Source organism: Palaemon carinicauda, chromosome 9 (genome assembly GCF_036898095.1).
Source record: "Palaemon carinicauda isolate YSFRI2023 chromosome 9, ASM3689809v2, whole genome shotgun sequence".
NCBI lineage: Eukaryota > Metazoa > Arthropoda > Malacostraca > Decapoda > Palaemonidae > Palaemon > Palaemon carinicauda.
In genome coordinates this window covers 79065773-79080772 of record NC_090733.1, presented here as the reverse complement: position 1 = coordinate 79080772, position 15000 = coordinate 79065773, and the positions used below count along the sequence as shown (strand labels likewise).

Below are 15000 nucleotides of genomic sequence, written 5' to 3'. Positions count from 1 at the left end.
AAAAAGACTTATGTCAACCTGCTCAACATAAAAACATTTGCTGCAAGTTTGAAATTTTGAAGTTCTACTAATTCAACTACCCGATTAGGAAGATCATTCCACAACTTGGTCACAGCTAGAATAAAACTTCTAGAGTACTGTGTAGTATTGAGCCTCGTGATAGAGAAAGCCTGACTATTAGATTTAACTGCATACCTAGTATTATGAACAGGATGGAACTGTCCGGGAAAATCTAAATGTAAAGGATGGTCAGAATTATAAAAAATCGTATGCAGCATACATAATGAACTAATTGAATGACAGTGCCAGAGATTAATATCTAGATCAGGAATAAGAAGTTCAGTAAACTGTAAGTTCCTGTCCAACAAATTAAGATGAGAATCAGCAGCTGAAGAACAGACAGGAGAACAATACTCAAAACAAGGTAGAATGAAAGAATTAAAACACTTCTTCAGACTAAAAATCTTAGAAGACTTTCTCAATAAACCAAACTTTTTGTTCAATTGAAGAAGACAGACCTAACGTGTTTCTCAAAAGTAAATTTTCGGTCGAGAATCACGCATAAAATTAAAAGAGATATACAAAGGTAAAAAAACATTAACAATGCTGAGATCCGGATGTTGAGGAGCCACTGTCCTTGACCTACTTACTATCATACTTTGAGTTTTGTTAGGATTCAAATTCATACCCCATAATTTGCACCACGCACTGATTTTAGCTAGATCTCTATTAAGATGGAATTGATGCAAAGAGAGTAGCATCATCTGCATATGCATCAAGCTTGTTTTCTAGGCCAAACCACATGTCATGTGTATATAGTACGAAAAGTAATGGGCCAAGAACACTACCCTGTGGAACACCAGTTATCACATTCCTATACACACTATGGTGCTCATCAACAAGTCTTTGCGATCTATTACTTAAAAAATAAAAAATGATGCTAAGAAGCGACCCACCCACTCCCAAATTTTTTACTTTGAAAACAAGGGCCTCATGATTAACACGGTCAAAGGCAGCACTAAAATTAGGGCCAATCGTACGAACTTCCAGACCACAAACAAGGGATTTCTGTACAGCATTACCAATTATCCAACAAGTGCTGAGAGCTCCTCTTCTTGCTAACTTGCACAAAATAACAGATAACTTTAAAGCTAAGAAATCTGTAGTCTATAAAAAACAGGGACAAAAATATCATTAGGGTCTACCCCTCCATAAGTATCAAGGTCCATCAACAGAGCTTTAATTTCACGAGATCGAAAAGTTAAATTGGTTAATTTAGCCTCAGGAAAACAAAAATGAGGAAGTTCGAGTTTTTCATTACTCTACTTACTGTCAAACACTTCAGCCAAAAGGGTTGCCTTTTCCTTGGGACAGTGAGTGACAAGGCCATCTAGTTTAAGTAAAGGATGAACTGTTGCATCTACACCAAAGAGTACAGATTTAAGGTAGTCCACTACTCATGTTCCTGGGTTGTACCAGAAAGGGCTTTTTATGGTTAGATTTTATTCCTTTTCAGTTGACCTGGATTTTTTGCTTAGCAATCTAATAATTCAGTATGGAGGAATTCGACTTAAAAAAAAAAAATAGTGACAAGCAAAAATTTGACAGTGACTCAGGATCATGTGCAGACACAACAGAGAAAAATAATGATCGTTGACTTGGTGAACGCTCACAATCCATAATGGCTGCTCTCTATCATAGGCTAAAAAAAATATAAGCAGACACACACACATACACAAACACCCCGCCCCCACATATATATATATATATATATATATATATATATATATATATATATATATATATATATATATATATATATATATATATATATATATACAGTATATCGGCTAACATTAGGTCAGGTGGTAAAGACATAACATTTTACTGTTTTCAATTAAAAATGTTGTCTTATTGCGCTTTATGTGTTTTGTTAGGAATTTACTAATTAATGATTATACTTACAAAAAATGAAAAAAACACATGGTGCCTTTTTAGGAGTACCTTATTAGGTCCAATCAATGCAAACAAAATCTTTAAAATGTTAAGAGGTAAAGACTTTCTCAGGTAAATTGCACTTGCCTCTGTGCAAGTTCCTTTCATTTATATTTTCATGAAGCCCTCTGAAGTACATCTAAAAAAAATTACTAGAATCTCTGCGCAATTTCATTTCATTTATAATTTCATGAAACCATCTGAAGTACATTAAAGCAAAAGTGCTAGTCTTTCCATAGGTTCCTAGCTTTTATCATTCCATGAAAATCATCTGAAGTACACTAAAGCAAAAGTACTGGAGCCTCTGCGCAAGTTCCTTTCATTTATCGTTCCATGAAACCATCTGAAGTAGAGTATAGCAGAAGTAATGGAGTCCCTGTGTAAATCCCTTCATTTATCAATCTATGAAACCATCTGAAGTACACTATGGAAGAAGTAATGGAGTCCCTGTGTAAATCCCTTCATTTATCAATTTATGAAACCATCTGAAGTACACTATAGCAGAAGTAATGGAGTCTCTGTGTAAATCCCTTCATTTATCAATCTATGAAACCATCTGAAGTACACTATAGCAGAAGTAATGGAGTCTCTGTGTAAATCCCTTCATTTATCAGTCTATGAACCATCTGAAGTACACTATAGCAGAAGTAATGGAGTCTCTGTGTAAATCCCTTCATTTATCAGTCTATGAAACCATCTGAAGTACACTATGGCAGAAGAAGTGGTGTCTCTGTGCAAATCCCCTTCATTTACCAATTTATGAAACCATCTGAAGAACACTATGGCAGAAGTAATGGAGTCTCTGTGTAAATCCCCTTCATTTACCAATTTATGAAACCATCTGAAGTACACTATAGCAGAAGTAATGGAGTCTCTGTTTAAACCCCCCCCCCCCTCATTTATCAATCCATGAAACCATCTGAAGTACACTATGGAAGAATTAATGGAGTCTGTAAATCCCCATCATTTATCAGTCCATGATACCATCTGTAGTACGATATAGAGCAGAAGTAATGGAGTCTTTGTGTAAATCCCCTTCATTTATCAGTTCCATGAAGCCATCTGCAGTACACTATAACAGAAGGAATGGAGTCTCTGTCTAAAGTCCCTTCATTTATCAGTCCTTGAACCCATCTGAAGTACACTATAGCAGAAGTAATGGAGTCTGGTTAAACCCCTTTCATTTATCCTTCCATGAAACCATCTGATGTACACTATAGCAGAAGTACTGGAGTGTCTGTCCATATTATGTTCTTTTATCATTTCATGAAATCATCTGAAGTACACTATAGCAGTAATACTGGAGTCGCTGCGAAAGTTCCTTTTATTCTTCATTCCATGAAACCATCTGAAATTCACTATAGCAGAAGTACTGGAGTGTCTGTCCAAATTCCCTTCGTTTACCATTCTATTAAACCATTGTCACTTTGTGTGGGTTGATTGCTGTGGGTCGCCTGAAGTCCTTCGTCCTATACAGTTGCTCTCTGTCACCTCTTCCAATTTTCAGGATGGTCCTTGGCTTTCGTAGGAGCACCGTGTTTGTCAGAGCACCCCCTGCTGTTGATTCGACGACAAAGTCTTCCATAGTTAGGGCATTACGAGCCGTCAAACTAACCCCGATGGTCGTCTGCTAGGGCCCCATAGAAGGGTCTTGACCCCCATTTCGGATGGCGAGTTTCGATCCTGTTGCTCCCGCGACGGGACACTGAACATATTGGCAATTGTGGGCATACATGTGATCGTACTGCCTTCGTTTCGTGTCGTCCTCTCGGGGACGAGTGTGTTCCTCACGAATGGTTCCTCCCTTGGGCTTTGACTGCTCCAGCCTGACCCTCTTGACGGTATGCGCTAAGGTCTCTTCCCTGCAGGTCCTCCTTGGGTAACTGGTTCACGCCACCCCTCCTGGCTGCTACTATTCTCGACATCATCGTCAGGATTTTCTTCTTACTTTTTCCAAGGACATTCATTCTTCCTATATCTTCTTTCGTTATGCTTTTTAACTGGCTTTTCTTACGAGTTTTTCCTTTCCTCTTCTCCCGAGATGTCTACTTGCTTCTTGTGTGTATTCGTTTCCCTCATTCTTTTTTCTTATTTCATCATTGTTCACGTCTAAAATCAATTTTGATAGCTGCAGCACTGTCTTTTGTTCATTATTACACTTATTTTTATTCCTCTTTATCCCACCGTAAGGCCACCAGTTTGTCACTATTTTTGGCGATTGATTGATAAATGATGGGTGGTGGGATTTACAGTAGACGACTTTTACATCGTAAAGAGAATTTATTGTCTAAGTTTGTTTTCACAGAAACATGAGCAGGAATCATCTTCAAAGTGAATGAATGAAATTGAACTCTAAATCTCTCTAATTAAATAACAGGAAATGTTACTCTCTCACTGACTTTCAAATTACTGGAACAGTTTATCGTAAAATGATCATAATTGTAGATAATCATAGCTCACTTTATAATTTACAGACACACTTGGGGAGAACTGTTAATCTTCTTCCATCAGTAGAATAGCAATTTATCTCAAGTCCTAAATCTGACTTATTAACAAAACAATCTTAATTTCTATTCGAGTCAAGCAAGAGGGAGGGGCGCATATATTACTTGCCTCTCATTATAAGTCTAAGGCAAACATTACTCCTTAGATCGCAACCTACTGGATTGTCGTTTGGGCGTACTAGGCACCCAGCAGCAACGAGATTACGCGACCATTCTCCGCACCCAACTCCCCTCACTCTAGAGCCTCTGCACAAGTTCCATTCATTTATCATACCATAAAACCATCTTGAGTACAATATGGCAAAAGTACTGGAGTCTCTGTGCAAATCCCCTTCTTTTATCATTTCATGAAACCAGCTGGCAGAAGTATTGGAGTCTCTGAGCAAATTTCGTCTTTTATCATTCTGTGAAACCATCTAAAGTACATTATAACAGAAGTAATGGAGACTGCAAACTCCCTTCATTTATCATTCCATGAAACTAGCTGATGTACACTATAGCAGAATTACTAGAGTCTCTTTCCAAATTACCTTCTTTTATCATTCCAAGAAATAATCTGAAACACACTATAGCGGAAGTACTGGGGTCTCTGTCCAAATTACCTTCATTTATCATTCCATGAAACCATCTGAAGTACATTATAGAAGAAGTACTGAAGTCTCTGTCCAGATTACCTTTATTTATCATTCCATTAAACCATCTGAAGTACACTATAGAAGAGGTACTGAAGTCTCTGTCTAAATTACCTTAATTTATCATTCCATGAAACCATCTGAAGTACATTATAGATGAAGTACTGAAGTCTCTGTCCAAATTACCTCCATTTATCATTCCATGAAACTATCTGAAGTACATTATAGAAGAAATACTGAAGTCTCTGTCCAGATTACCTTTATTTATCATTCCATGAAACCATCTGAAGTACACTATAGAAGAGGTACTGAAGTCTCTGTCCAAATTACCTTCATTCATCATTCCACGAAACCATCTGAAGTACATTATAGAAGAGGTACTGAAGTCTCTGTCCAGATTACCTTTATTTATCATTCCATGAAACGATCTGAAGTACACTATAGAAGAGGTACTGAAGTCTCTGTCCAATTTACCTTAATTAATCATTCCATGAAACCATCTGAAGTACACTATAGAAGAGGTACTGAAGTCTGTCTAAATTACCTTAATTTATCATTCCATGAAACCATCTGAAGTACATTATAGATGAAGTACTGAAGTCTCTGTCCAGATTACCTTTATTTATCATTCTATGAAACCATCTGAAGTACACTATAGAAGAAGTACTGAAGTCTCTGTCCAAATTTCCTTCATTTATCATTACATGAAACCATCTGAAGTACACTATAGAAGAAGTACTGAAGTCTCTGTCCAAATTACCTTCATTTATCATTCCATGAAACCATCTGAAGTACACTATAGAAGAGGTACTGAAGTCTCTGTCTAAATTACCTTAATTTATCACTCCATGAAACTATCTGTAGTACACTAAAGCAAAAGTACTGGAGCCTCTGTACAAATTCCCTTCATTTATCATTCCACGAGACCACTAAAATAAGAGTACAAGAGCCTCTGCGCAAGTTCCTTTCTTTTACCATTCCAAGAAACCATCTGAAGTACAATATGATATAAGTACTGGAGTCTCTGTGCAAATCCCCTTCTTTTATCATTTCATGAAACCATTTGAAGTACACTATAGCAGAAGTAATGGAATCTGTGCAAATTCCCTTTATTTATCATTCCATGAAACCAGCTGATGTTCATATTAGCAGAAGTACTGGAGTCTCTTTTCAAATTACCTTCTTTTATTATTCCATGAAACAATCTGAAGTACACTATAGCGGATGTGTTGGAGTCCCTGTCCAAATACCTTTCATGTATCATTCCATGAAACCAGCTGAAGTACACTATAGCAGAAGTATTGGGCCTTTATGCAAGATCCCTTCGTTTGCATTTCATGAAGCCATATGAAATATTTCATAGTAGTAGAGATACTGAAGCCTCTGGTCAAGTTCCCTCCATTTGTCCTTCTATGAAACCATCTGAAGTACACATTACCAGAAGTACTGGAGTCTTTGTGCAAATACCTTGTATTTATCATTGCATGAAACTATATGAAGTACACCATAGCAGAAGTAGTGGAGTCTGTCCAAATTACCTTTTTTTATCATCCCATGCAACAATCTGAAGTACACTATAGCAAAAGTACTTTAGTCTGTGCAAATTCCTTTCTTTTATCATTCCACGAAACAATCTGAAGTACACTTTAGTAGAAGCACTTAGCCTCTCTGCAAGTTCCCTTTATTTGTATATCATGAAGATGTCTGAAATATTGTATAGTAGAGATACTGAAGGTGCTGTGCAAGTTCTTTTTATTTTTCATTCTATGAAACCATCTGAAGTACACTATAGCAGAGGCACTGGGCCTTGGTGCAAGATCCCTTCATTTGTCATTCATGAAGCCATCTGAAATAATATATGGTAGAGGTACTGGCTTCTCTGAGCAAGTTCCATTCATTTTCATTTAATGAAGCCTTGTGAATACACTATAACAGAGGTACTGGTTCCTCTGTGTAAGTTCTTTATCTTTTCATGAATCCATCTGGAGTATTCTATAGCAGAGATACTTTAGCCTGTGTAAATTCCTTTCATTTTCAATTCATGAAGCTATATGAAGTACTCTATAATAGAGTTACTGCAGCGTCTGTATAAGTTCCCTTCATTTTCATTTTATGAAGGTATCTGAGGTGCACCTCTACATTTCACTCACCTTTAATATGATGATTTACCATTTTTCTCAGGGTACATCCGTGACTCAAGTGGAAGCTACGCTGTCAGTGTCTGGTCTTTAGGAGCCATCACGTGTGTGACGTTAATCTTGTGGACTTCAATGCCTTTAGCCATTTCTCACGAGCTAAAGATGAGGGCGAGGAAGAAACAGGCATCAAAGGTGATACGAAATCCATAAGAAATGTATATTTAAATATTTCCGAAGATTCATCTCAATTTTATGTAGATGTTAGTGTTTTGGTTGTCCTTTCCAGTAATTTAGTTAATGTTTATAAAACTAATATTTGGTTGCATAAAGTATGAAAAATAAATTTTTGTTAGCTGTTCTCATATTTTTACAATATGACTATCATCCTAGTCATCTTTGACTAAAAAATAATTGTTCTCATAGTCTAAAACTAATACTTTGATGGTTTCCGTAAAATGTCTACTGGAATTGGTTCCGTATGATTATGAAAATGATTGTCAAACTGTAATTTCCTGATACCAAGTTATTATCTAATCACTTTTCTTCTTTTTGAGTTTTTTACGACAAAAACAATTTAACATACTTTTGAAATTGTAATAATAACTTCAGGTAGCTACAATTATGTATTGTGTGAGTAAAAAGAAACCTGTTTTCCGGGTATTGAAAACTAACAACAGTGATACACCCTTGTAATTTGATAATAGAATTATTTTTTTGTAAAATAAAAAATTATAATAATTTTACCGTGTTCTAATACATAAGTATAGGAATTTTTGCTCCTTTTCAGCAGTTTTTACGAGACCTTTTTAAATTATTTTTTTAGAAATAGTTAGGAAATCGATCCCATGTCGCTCATATTGCTTTGTTCATAATATACCAGATTATTTTTAATCAATCTAAAAGGTAAATCGAAATATTGGACAACTTATTAGTTCATCTTACTGTAGTTGAAGAATCAAAATAATTGTCAGAGCGCTTTATTTCTACAGCTGTGTTATTCAAATGTATATATTATTGTTAATTTTGGATTATTACATCTAAATAAATGGAAAATAACAAAACTAATTTCAGAAAACTAAAATGTAGCGGACATAACTATCTTTAAAACCACAGCATTATCTGTCTTGAATGCACTTTAAATGTTTTGGATTTTATATCATTATTTTACAATTAGTGTTTTGTAATTTTATAGCCAAAGACATGTACCTTTACGTTAATCATATCATCTTCACCTCCTGGTAACATTTCTATTTTTATGCCTTACAATTATATTATATTATTTAACAATGCGTAGTTAATAGGAAGTTTTTTTTTTTTTTTTTTTTTTTTTTTTAATCTCAATATCCAATAAAACCAGCCTCACTTTGTTAAGTTCTTTAAAGAACTTGTAATGAATTGCCAAAAAAAAAAAAAAAAAAAAAAAAAAAACATCATCCAATATTGATAATGTCAAACCGGCTACTTTTTTTAATAACGTGAACAAGGAATTTATCCTCCTTGTTACGATTATGCTCATCAATATGAACGATTCCTTCAAAACACTCTATTAACTTACTTTCGTAGATTTGCCTAAGAACAGTATTTTACATACAATAGGCATTACAATGTTAATCCGACTTCCACTAGTTTAATTCAGGAAAAGTAATAAATGTTCTGCTTCCTCCATATACTTACGTAAAGCAAGGATGTTTATTCCTTGTCAGTAAGATGATGGATACATGCCCTCCTCAAATATATATATATATATATATATATATATATATATATATATATATATATATATATATATATATATATATATATATATATATATATATATATAAATATATATATAACGGATTTTGAGCGAAGCGAAAAATCTATTTTTGGGTGAGATGGCCATGTCGTCCTGATGGAAGTTCCTATAGGGTAGCTTCCTAGGGTATATTACAACTACGGCGATATTCCCAGAGAATTTACCTTAAGGTACCAGAATTCTAACTCCTGGAGCGAATATCCCTCCTGAAAGGGATATCGCAACATATCAGAGGACGTATTCTTGACACGCCACATGGCAATCTGCATCCCGAACAGAGATTTCGTCTCGTAGGGGGCAATTGGCAAGAAACGAATTCGGGAAAGAAAAAGGGGGAGCCGCTCCCAAGGCTCCCTATCTTACGATTCGTATGCGTGCCTGGCGCCAATCCTGGCGCCATCTGTATTCCTTGTAGCGTACACGAGGTGCTACAGATACTGTATGTAGGGAGGGGTCCTACAGCCCTTTCTTAGAAAGGCAAGGGCGGGTCCATCAGGACGACATGGCCATCTCACCCAAAAATAGATTTTTTGCTTCGCTCAAAATCCGTTTTTTGGGCTCAAGCCATGTCGTCCTGATGGAAGTATACCAGAGCATTACTGTATCTGTGGATTCTCAGAACGTGCCGTACTCCCCGGAGGTAATTTTTCCCGGTCGACTAGACCTAGAGACCTAAGATGTTACCGTTAAACATCTTTTCAACTAACTATAAACCATGTTAGAGCTTCCTGCCCCCTACAGGGAAGAGTCCTACTAGACTCTGGAAAAGTCTCGAAGAGTACATATACCTATGTATGAATACCAGGCAAGCTAATATAGTGGTCTCGCCCTATATTAAGTAAAGCATAGTTTGTAAAGAACCACTGCGTCAATATGAAATATTGACCAGTAATCCGCACAATACTTGTATTGGACAAAGGTTTATATCCGCATAGGAAGAAACTAATAAAACCGCCCTCGTCCCTTTATGGGACGGAGTCCTCCCATTAGGGGACTTTATAAACCAACGCAACATAGCTTGCATAAAAGAACAATTCTATTAGAATTATCCCAGATAAGGTACATAGAATAAATGCTCAATTATACCAATAAATTGACACAGGTGAAAGAGACGCAAGGTTCTCAAGAACAAGTTTATTGACAGACAATAAATAGACAGGTTAACAACAATTATATATATATATATATATATATATATATATATATATATATATATATATATATATATATATATATATATATATAAAGAGAATAACCCAAAACTTTAAGCATAAGTATGATAGTAAACAGAACTTGTTTATCTGAAAGAAAAAACATCCAATGCCACTTTTTTGAGATACCGAGGTATCAAGTCATAAAAGTCTGTATTACAAATCAATCACATTAGCGTTAGAAACGCTCGGCACACATGTCTGCACTTATGCTAGGTTCACCTTTGAAAAAGGAACAGTCTATGTGGGCACTCGGTGCCCTCATTTAGTTTGTAGTACAGTATGTACCTACACACTCACCCTGGACTTAATCGTCCCAATTAAGACCACTGTTCCTCGCAGAGTTAAACAGTAGGGTTAACCACACGACCCACTGCTACCACAGATCTCTTTAGTTCCTCTACTTGCTTCGCATAGTGGTGAAAGAACTCTCTGGAAGACTTCCAGCCGGTGTATGAACGGAGATGTTCAAAGTCCATACAATTAAAGAAATTTAGGGATGAGGCAACTTTCCTCGGATCGTGACCTGCGGGTGTACTGTCAGGATCCGCTCTGCGAATAAAATATGTGATTTTCGCTCTGAGTTGATTCAGAGATAAATTTGAGCCTGATGTTTCTCCCCTGAATAGTTGACCACCCTTGAAGTCTGAAGTTCTACGAAGATAGACCTTTAGGCATTCTACTGGACATAGAGATGCATCTTCTTTCAGAGGGCAGATTCTCCAGGGACCCCACCTGTTGGTGGGTAACTCATTCTTGGCGAGAAACGTAGGATCCGGAAACAAGTTCAGCTCCCCCCCATCCAGGAACTGAACACGACCTGCCTCTCTCGAGAGGGCTACGATCTCACTAACCCTGGCCCCGGACGCGAGTGCAAATAGGAAAATAACTTTTTGTGTCAAATCCTTTAACGCACATTCTTTATTGCTCAACAGGGAGGCGAAATGAAGAACTTTGTCTAAAGACCATGAAATGGGCTTTGGAGGTGCTGAAGGTCTGAGCCTAGCGCAGGCTTTCGGAACTTTATTAAAGATCTCGTTACCTAGGTCGATCTGGAAGGCATATAAAATGGGTCTCATCAAAGCAGACTTACACACTGAAATCGTGTTAGCTGCCAACCCTTGACCATGGAGGTGGATGAAGAAAGATAAGCAGAAGTCTGTCAAGATCTCCTGCGGATTCTTCGCCTTGACAAAGGCCACCCATTTTCTCCAAGATGACTCATATTGCCTTCTAGTCGATTTGCACTTATACTCCTCTAGGAAGTCTATGCTGGCTTTCGAAATCCCGAAACGCTTTCTCACCGCAAGGGAGAGAAAATCATGAGCTGCAGGGTCCGGGTTTTCTGTAATGAAGCGCAGACAGTCGACTTCTGGACTCACTGGGTCAGAACTGGATGTGGTAGCGGCACAAACTTCAGCTGTAGTTCCAACGCCAAGAGCTGCGCTCGCCAGCTTCGTGAAAATCCTTGGGGCTATGTTTAGCCCGAATGGCATGGCTCTGAAGGCGTATAGTCTCCGTTGTAGCCTGAACCCTAGGTAGGGGGAGAGTCGACGGCTGATTGGAATGTGCCAATAGGCGTCTGACAAGTCTATAGAGACTGAGTATGCCCTCTTGGGCAGTAAGGTCCTTATGTGTTGCAGTGTTAGCATTTTGAATTTGCAATTCACTATGAACTTGTTGAGTGGCGACAAGTCCAGAATGACTCTGAGCTTTTCCGAGTCTTTCTTGGGAACACAAAACAGCCTCCCTTGGAATTTGATGGACTTCACCTTTCGGATCACCTTTTTCTCCAACAGTTCTTGAACGTACTCCTCCAGAACGGGGGTGGAGTGTTGGAAAAACCGAAGGCACGGGGGTGGAGTGCTGTACCAGCTCCAGCCCAGTCCATTCTTGAGTAGGCTGTGGGCCCAGGGATCGAAGGTCCAACGATCCCAAAATTTCATCAGTCTCCCTCCTACCGGTATCATTTCACTTGGACTGCCGTCCTGAGGTCTTGCCTCCCTGACCACGACCACCCCTGAATCCCCTTCCCCTTGAGGGGCGCCTAGACGAGCCTCTGGCTGTTCCTCTAGGCTTTGCTCGAAAGGAAGAAGACTGTCCTTCGAACGTTGGGGTGAATGCCGTGGACTGACCCGGCACAGCCTGGGGTACCCACTGAAAAGTGGTCGGGGTTTGTGCCACCATCTGGGGCACTGGAGGCAATGGCAATTGCAGTTGCTGTTGCTGTCTAGAGGGCTTGGCTGGCCGAGACGGTAGCCTAGTCCTCATATTCTTCCTCTTTGGTTGAGGACCCTCATCCGGGGAAGACTTTCTTTTGATAGCCAGGCCCCACTTCTGGAGAAGGTTTCTATTCTCCACGGCGGCCTTATCAACAACTTCTTTGACTACATCGGTAGGGAAAAGGTCTTTTCCCCAAATGTTGGAGGAGATTAACTTCCTTGGCTCGTGCCTCACCGTAGCCCCGTTGAACACGAACTCCCTACAAGCTCTCCTCGCCTTGACGAAGCCATAAAGGTCCTTCGTCACTGTGGCTAGGTGAGTCTTAGCCACCACCATGAACATTTCATGGACCTTGGGGTCACTTGCCATCGTCTCAAGAGTAGTCTGAAGAGACATTGAGGCAGCCAGTCTTTCTTTTTTCTCGAACTCTCTTCGTAAAAGAAAGTCAGACAGCTTGGGGAGGTCCTCGCCGAATTGCCGTCCGGCAATATCAGCCTCCAACTTTCCCACTGAGAACGTCAGATGGACGTCCTTCCAGTCTTTGTGGTCCATAGGCAGGGCCAGCGACAAGGGTTTACACTCCTCCAGGGAGGGGCAAGGCTTGCCGGCCTCGACTGCCTTTAGAACAGCCGCAAACCCTTTCTGTAAAAAGGGGAAGGCTCTAGCAAGAGAGGACACAAAGGAAGGGAGCTTCTTGCTCAATGCAGCTACCTTCGAGTTAGAGAAGCCCCTCTCCTTCATCGAGGATGAAAGTAGAGCTTGAGCCTTAGCGTGGTCCATGACTATGACCTCTTTCGGCTCTGTCTCCTCCCTTGAAGCTGGTTCTTTTCTCAGCCGGACATAGCAGTCCGGATATGATGCCTTGCTGGGCCAGAATTCCACCTCCTCTAGGGGAACTGAACCCAGCTTATCCGAGATGACAATCTTTCCAGTCGTCATCGGCATGTGCTCAGCATACCTCCATGGGTTAGCATCTGAGCACAAGGGAAGGTCTTTCACATTGAGCCTTTTCCGCAGTTCCATAGCAGCCGCCTTCTCCTGATTCTCCTTCTGCATTTGTTGGATCATTCCAACAATCGAAGAGAGGGCCTGTCCCAGCTCTACTGGGAGACCGGCCGATGTTGAGGGAATAGGCTCCGGAATCTGAACCGGAGTAGCCGACACCTCGTCGACCTCTTCCTCTACGACGTCCGGGGCTTGAACTTCATCCTGACCTTCTGCCAGGAGGTCTTCTTCCAAACGCTCGTCCACGTCAGACATCCTGTCATCTAACTGGATGTCTTGCATCGCGACCGCGACTTCAACATCCACCTGGACCTGATCTTGGAGGATCTCCTCTTGAGGCTGGGGAATCACTGCATCAGCTGATGCCTTAAGGAAAAGATACGCCCTCATCTTCTCACTTGGAAGATAAGGGCCAGAGGTGTTCTTTTGGAAGCCCCTTACCCAGGTACGAAGCTTCTCCCTTGCTATATCCCTTGATTCCGCCGTCCTAGGGGAATCAAAAGCCTCAGTAATCAGATTAGTGCACACAGTACATACCTGAGGGTCCCAATACTGGAGATCATCCTTGGAGACAGCGCATGCTGCGTGTCTCCTACAAAACTCATGTCCGCAGAGGTACTTGCTGCGGACGTTGCAGAAAACATTTCCGCACTTCGGAGGGTCCTCCTGTAAAGAGAAGAAATTTCCATGAGTATCAAGTGAACTATGTATCACTGGATATGCATAGTATAGCATAACAATTCATAAAGGAAAGACACACACTTGTGTTTCCCTCACAACCCATTGTTGCAGCCTTCCGGATAATAAAATCAAATGGTTAATCTCTTCTAGAGTAACCAATGCAAGGTTTCCAGAGGAAACAGGTGAAGCTCACACCTAAGCAATGATTTTAAAATCCTGGATAATAGACAGGAAAGAACTCACTTTCCTATCTGTAGGGCAACAGCAAAGGAATGTGCAAGAAAACACAAAAGTGTTAGAACACACAGTGCTGTACCAAAACCCATACCATAGTTTTCTTCCTACTGTATATGTTATACTGAAGAATACTAGTACAGTATAGGAGGATACGTGCCGGCCGGCACTTGCCGGCCGGCACACACTATAACTAGCTTTAAAGTATACTACTTAACAGCTATAAGGCGGCAGAACTCTGGTTCAAATGTATGTGCCGGCCGGCAGCAACTGCCGGCAGGCAACAGCCAATGTCGGCCGACAATGGCTGCCGGCCGGCAACTACACAAGGTAGTACCCAGCTGCCGGCCACACTCTTAGTGACCGGCAGACAAGGGCTGACATTAGCCGGCCGGCAAAGGTACAAGACCGATGCCAGCCGGCAGCAAAAGAACCAGAGGACTACACCTGCCCGGCTGCCGGCCTCATAGGCCGGCAGCCGGGTCGGGTACAGCACTAGAAGAAAAATAGAATGGATGCCGGGATAAGAGTGTACACTACCTCCAAGCCCGGCAATCTGAAAGAGTGCATATAAGAAAGGGG

General features: G+C 40.0%; 1 protein-coding gene across 2 annotated transcripts in view; it reads left to right on the top strand.

Annotated features, from left to right (window-relative positions):
• The window catches only part of LOC137647019 (monocarboxylate transporter 12-B-like), a 33599-nt gene extending 25083 nt beyond the window's left edge, over positions 1–8516 (top strand). For both annotated transcript variants that reach the window (XM_068380125.1, XM_068380124.1), the window contains one exon: positions 7313–8516. In XM_068380125.1, the coding sequence (XP_068236226.1) occupies positions 7313–7479 (167 nt within the window). In that variant the 3' untranslated portion in view covers positions 7480–8516. The remainder of the gene's footprint in view (positions 1–7312) is intronic.
• The last annotated feature ends 6484 nt before the right edge of the window (positions 8517–15000 follow it).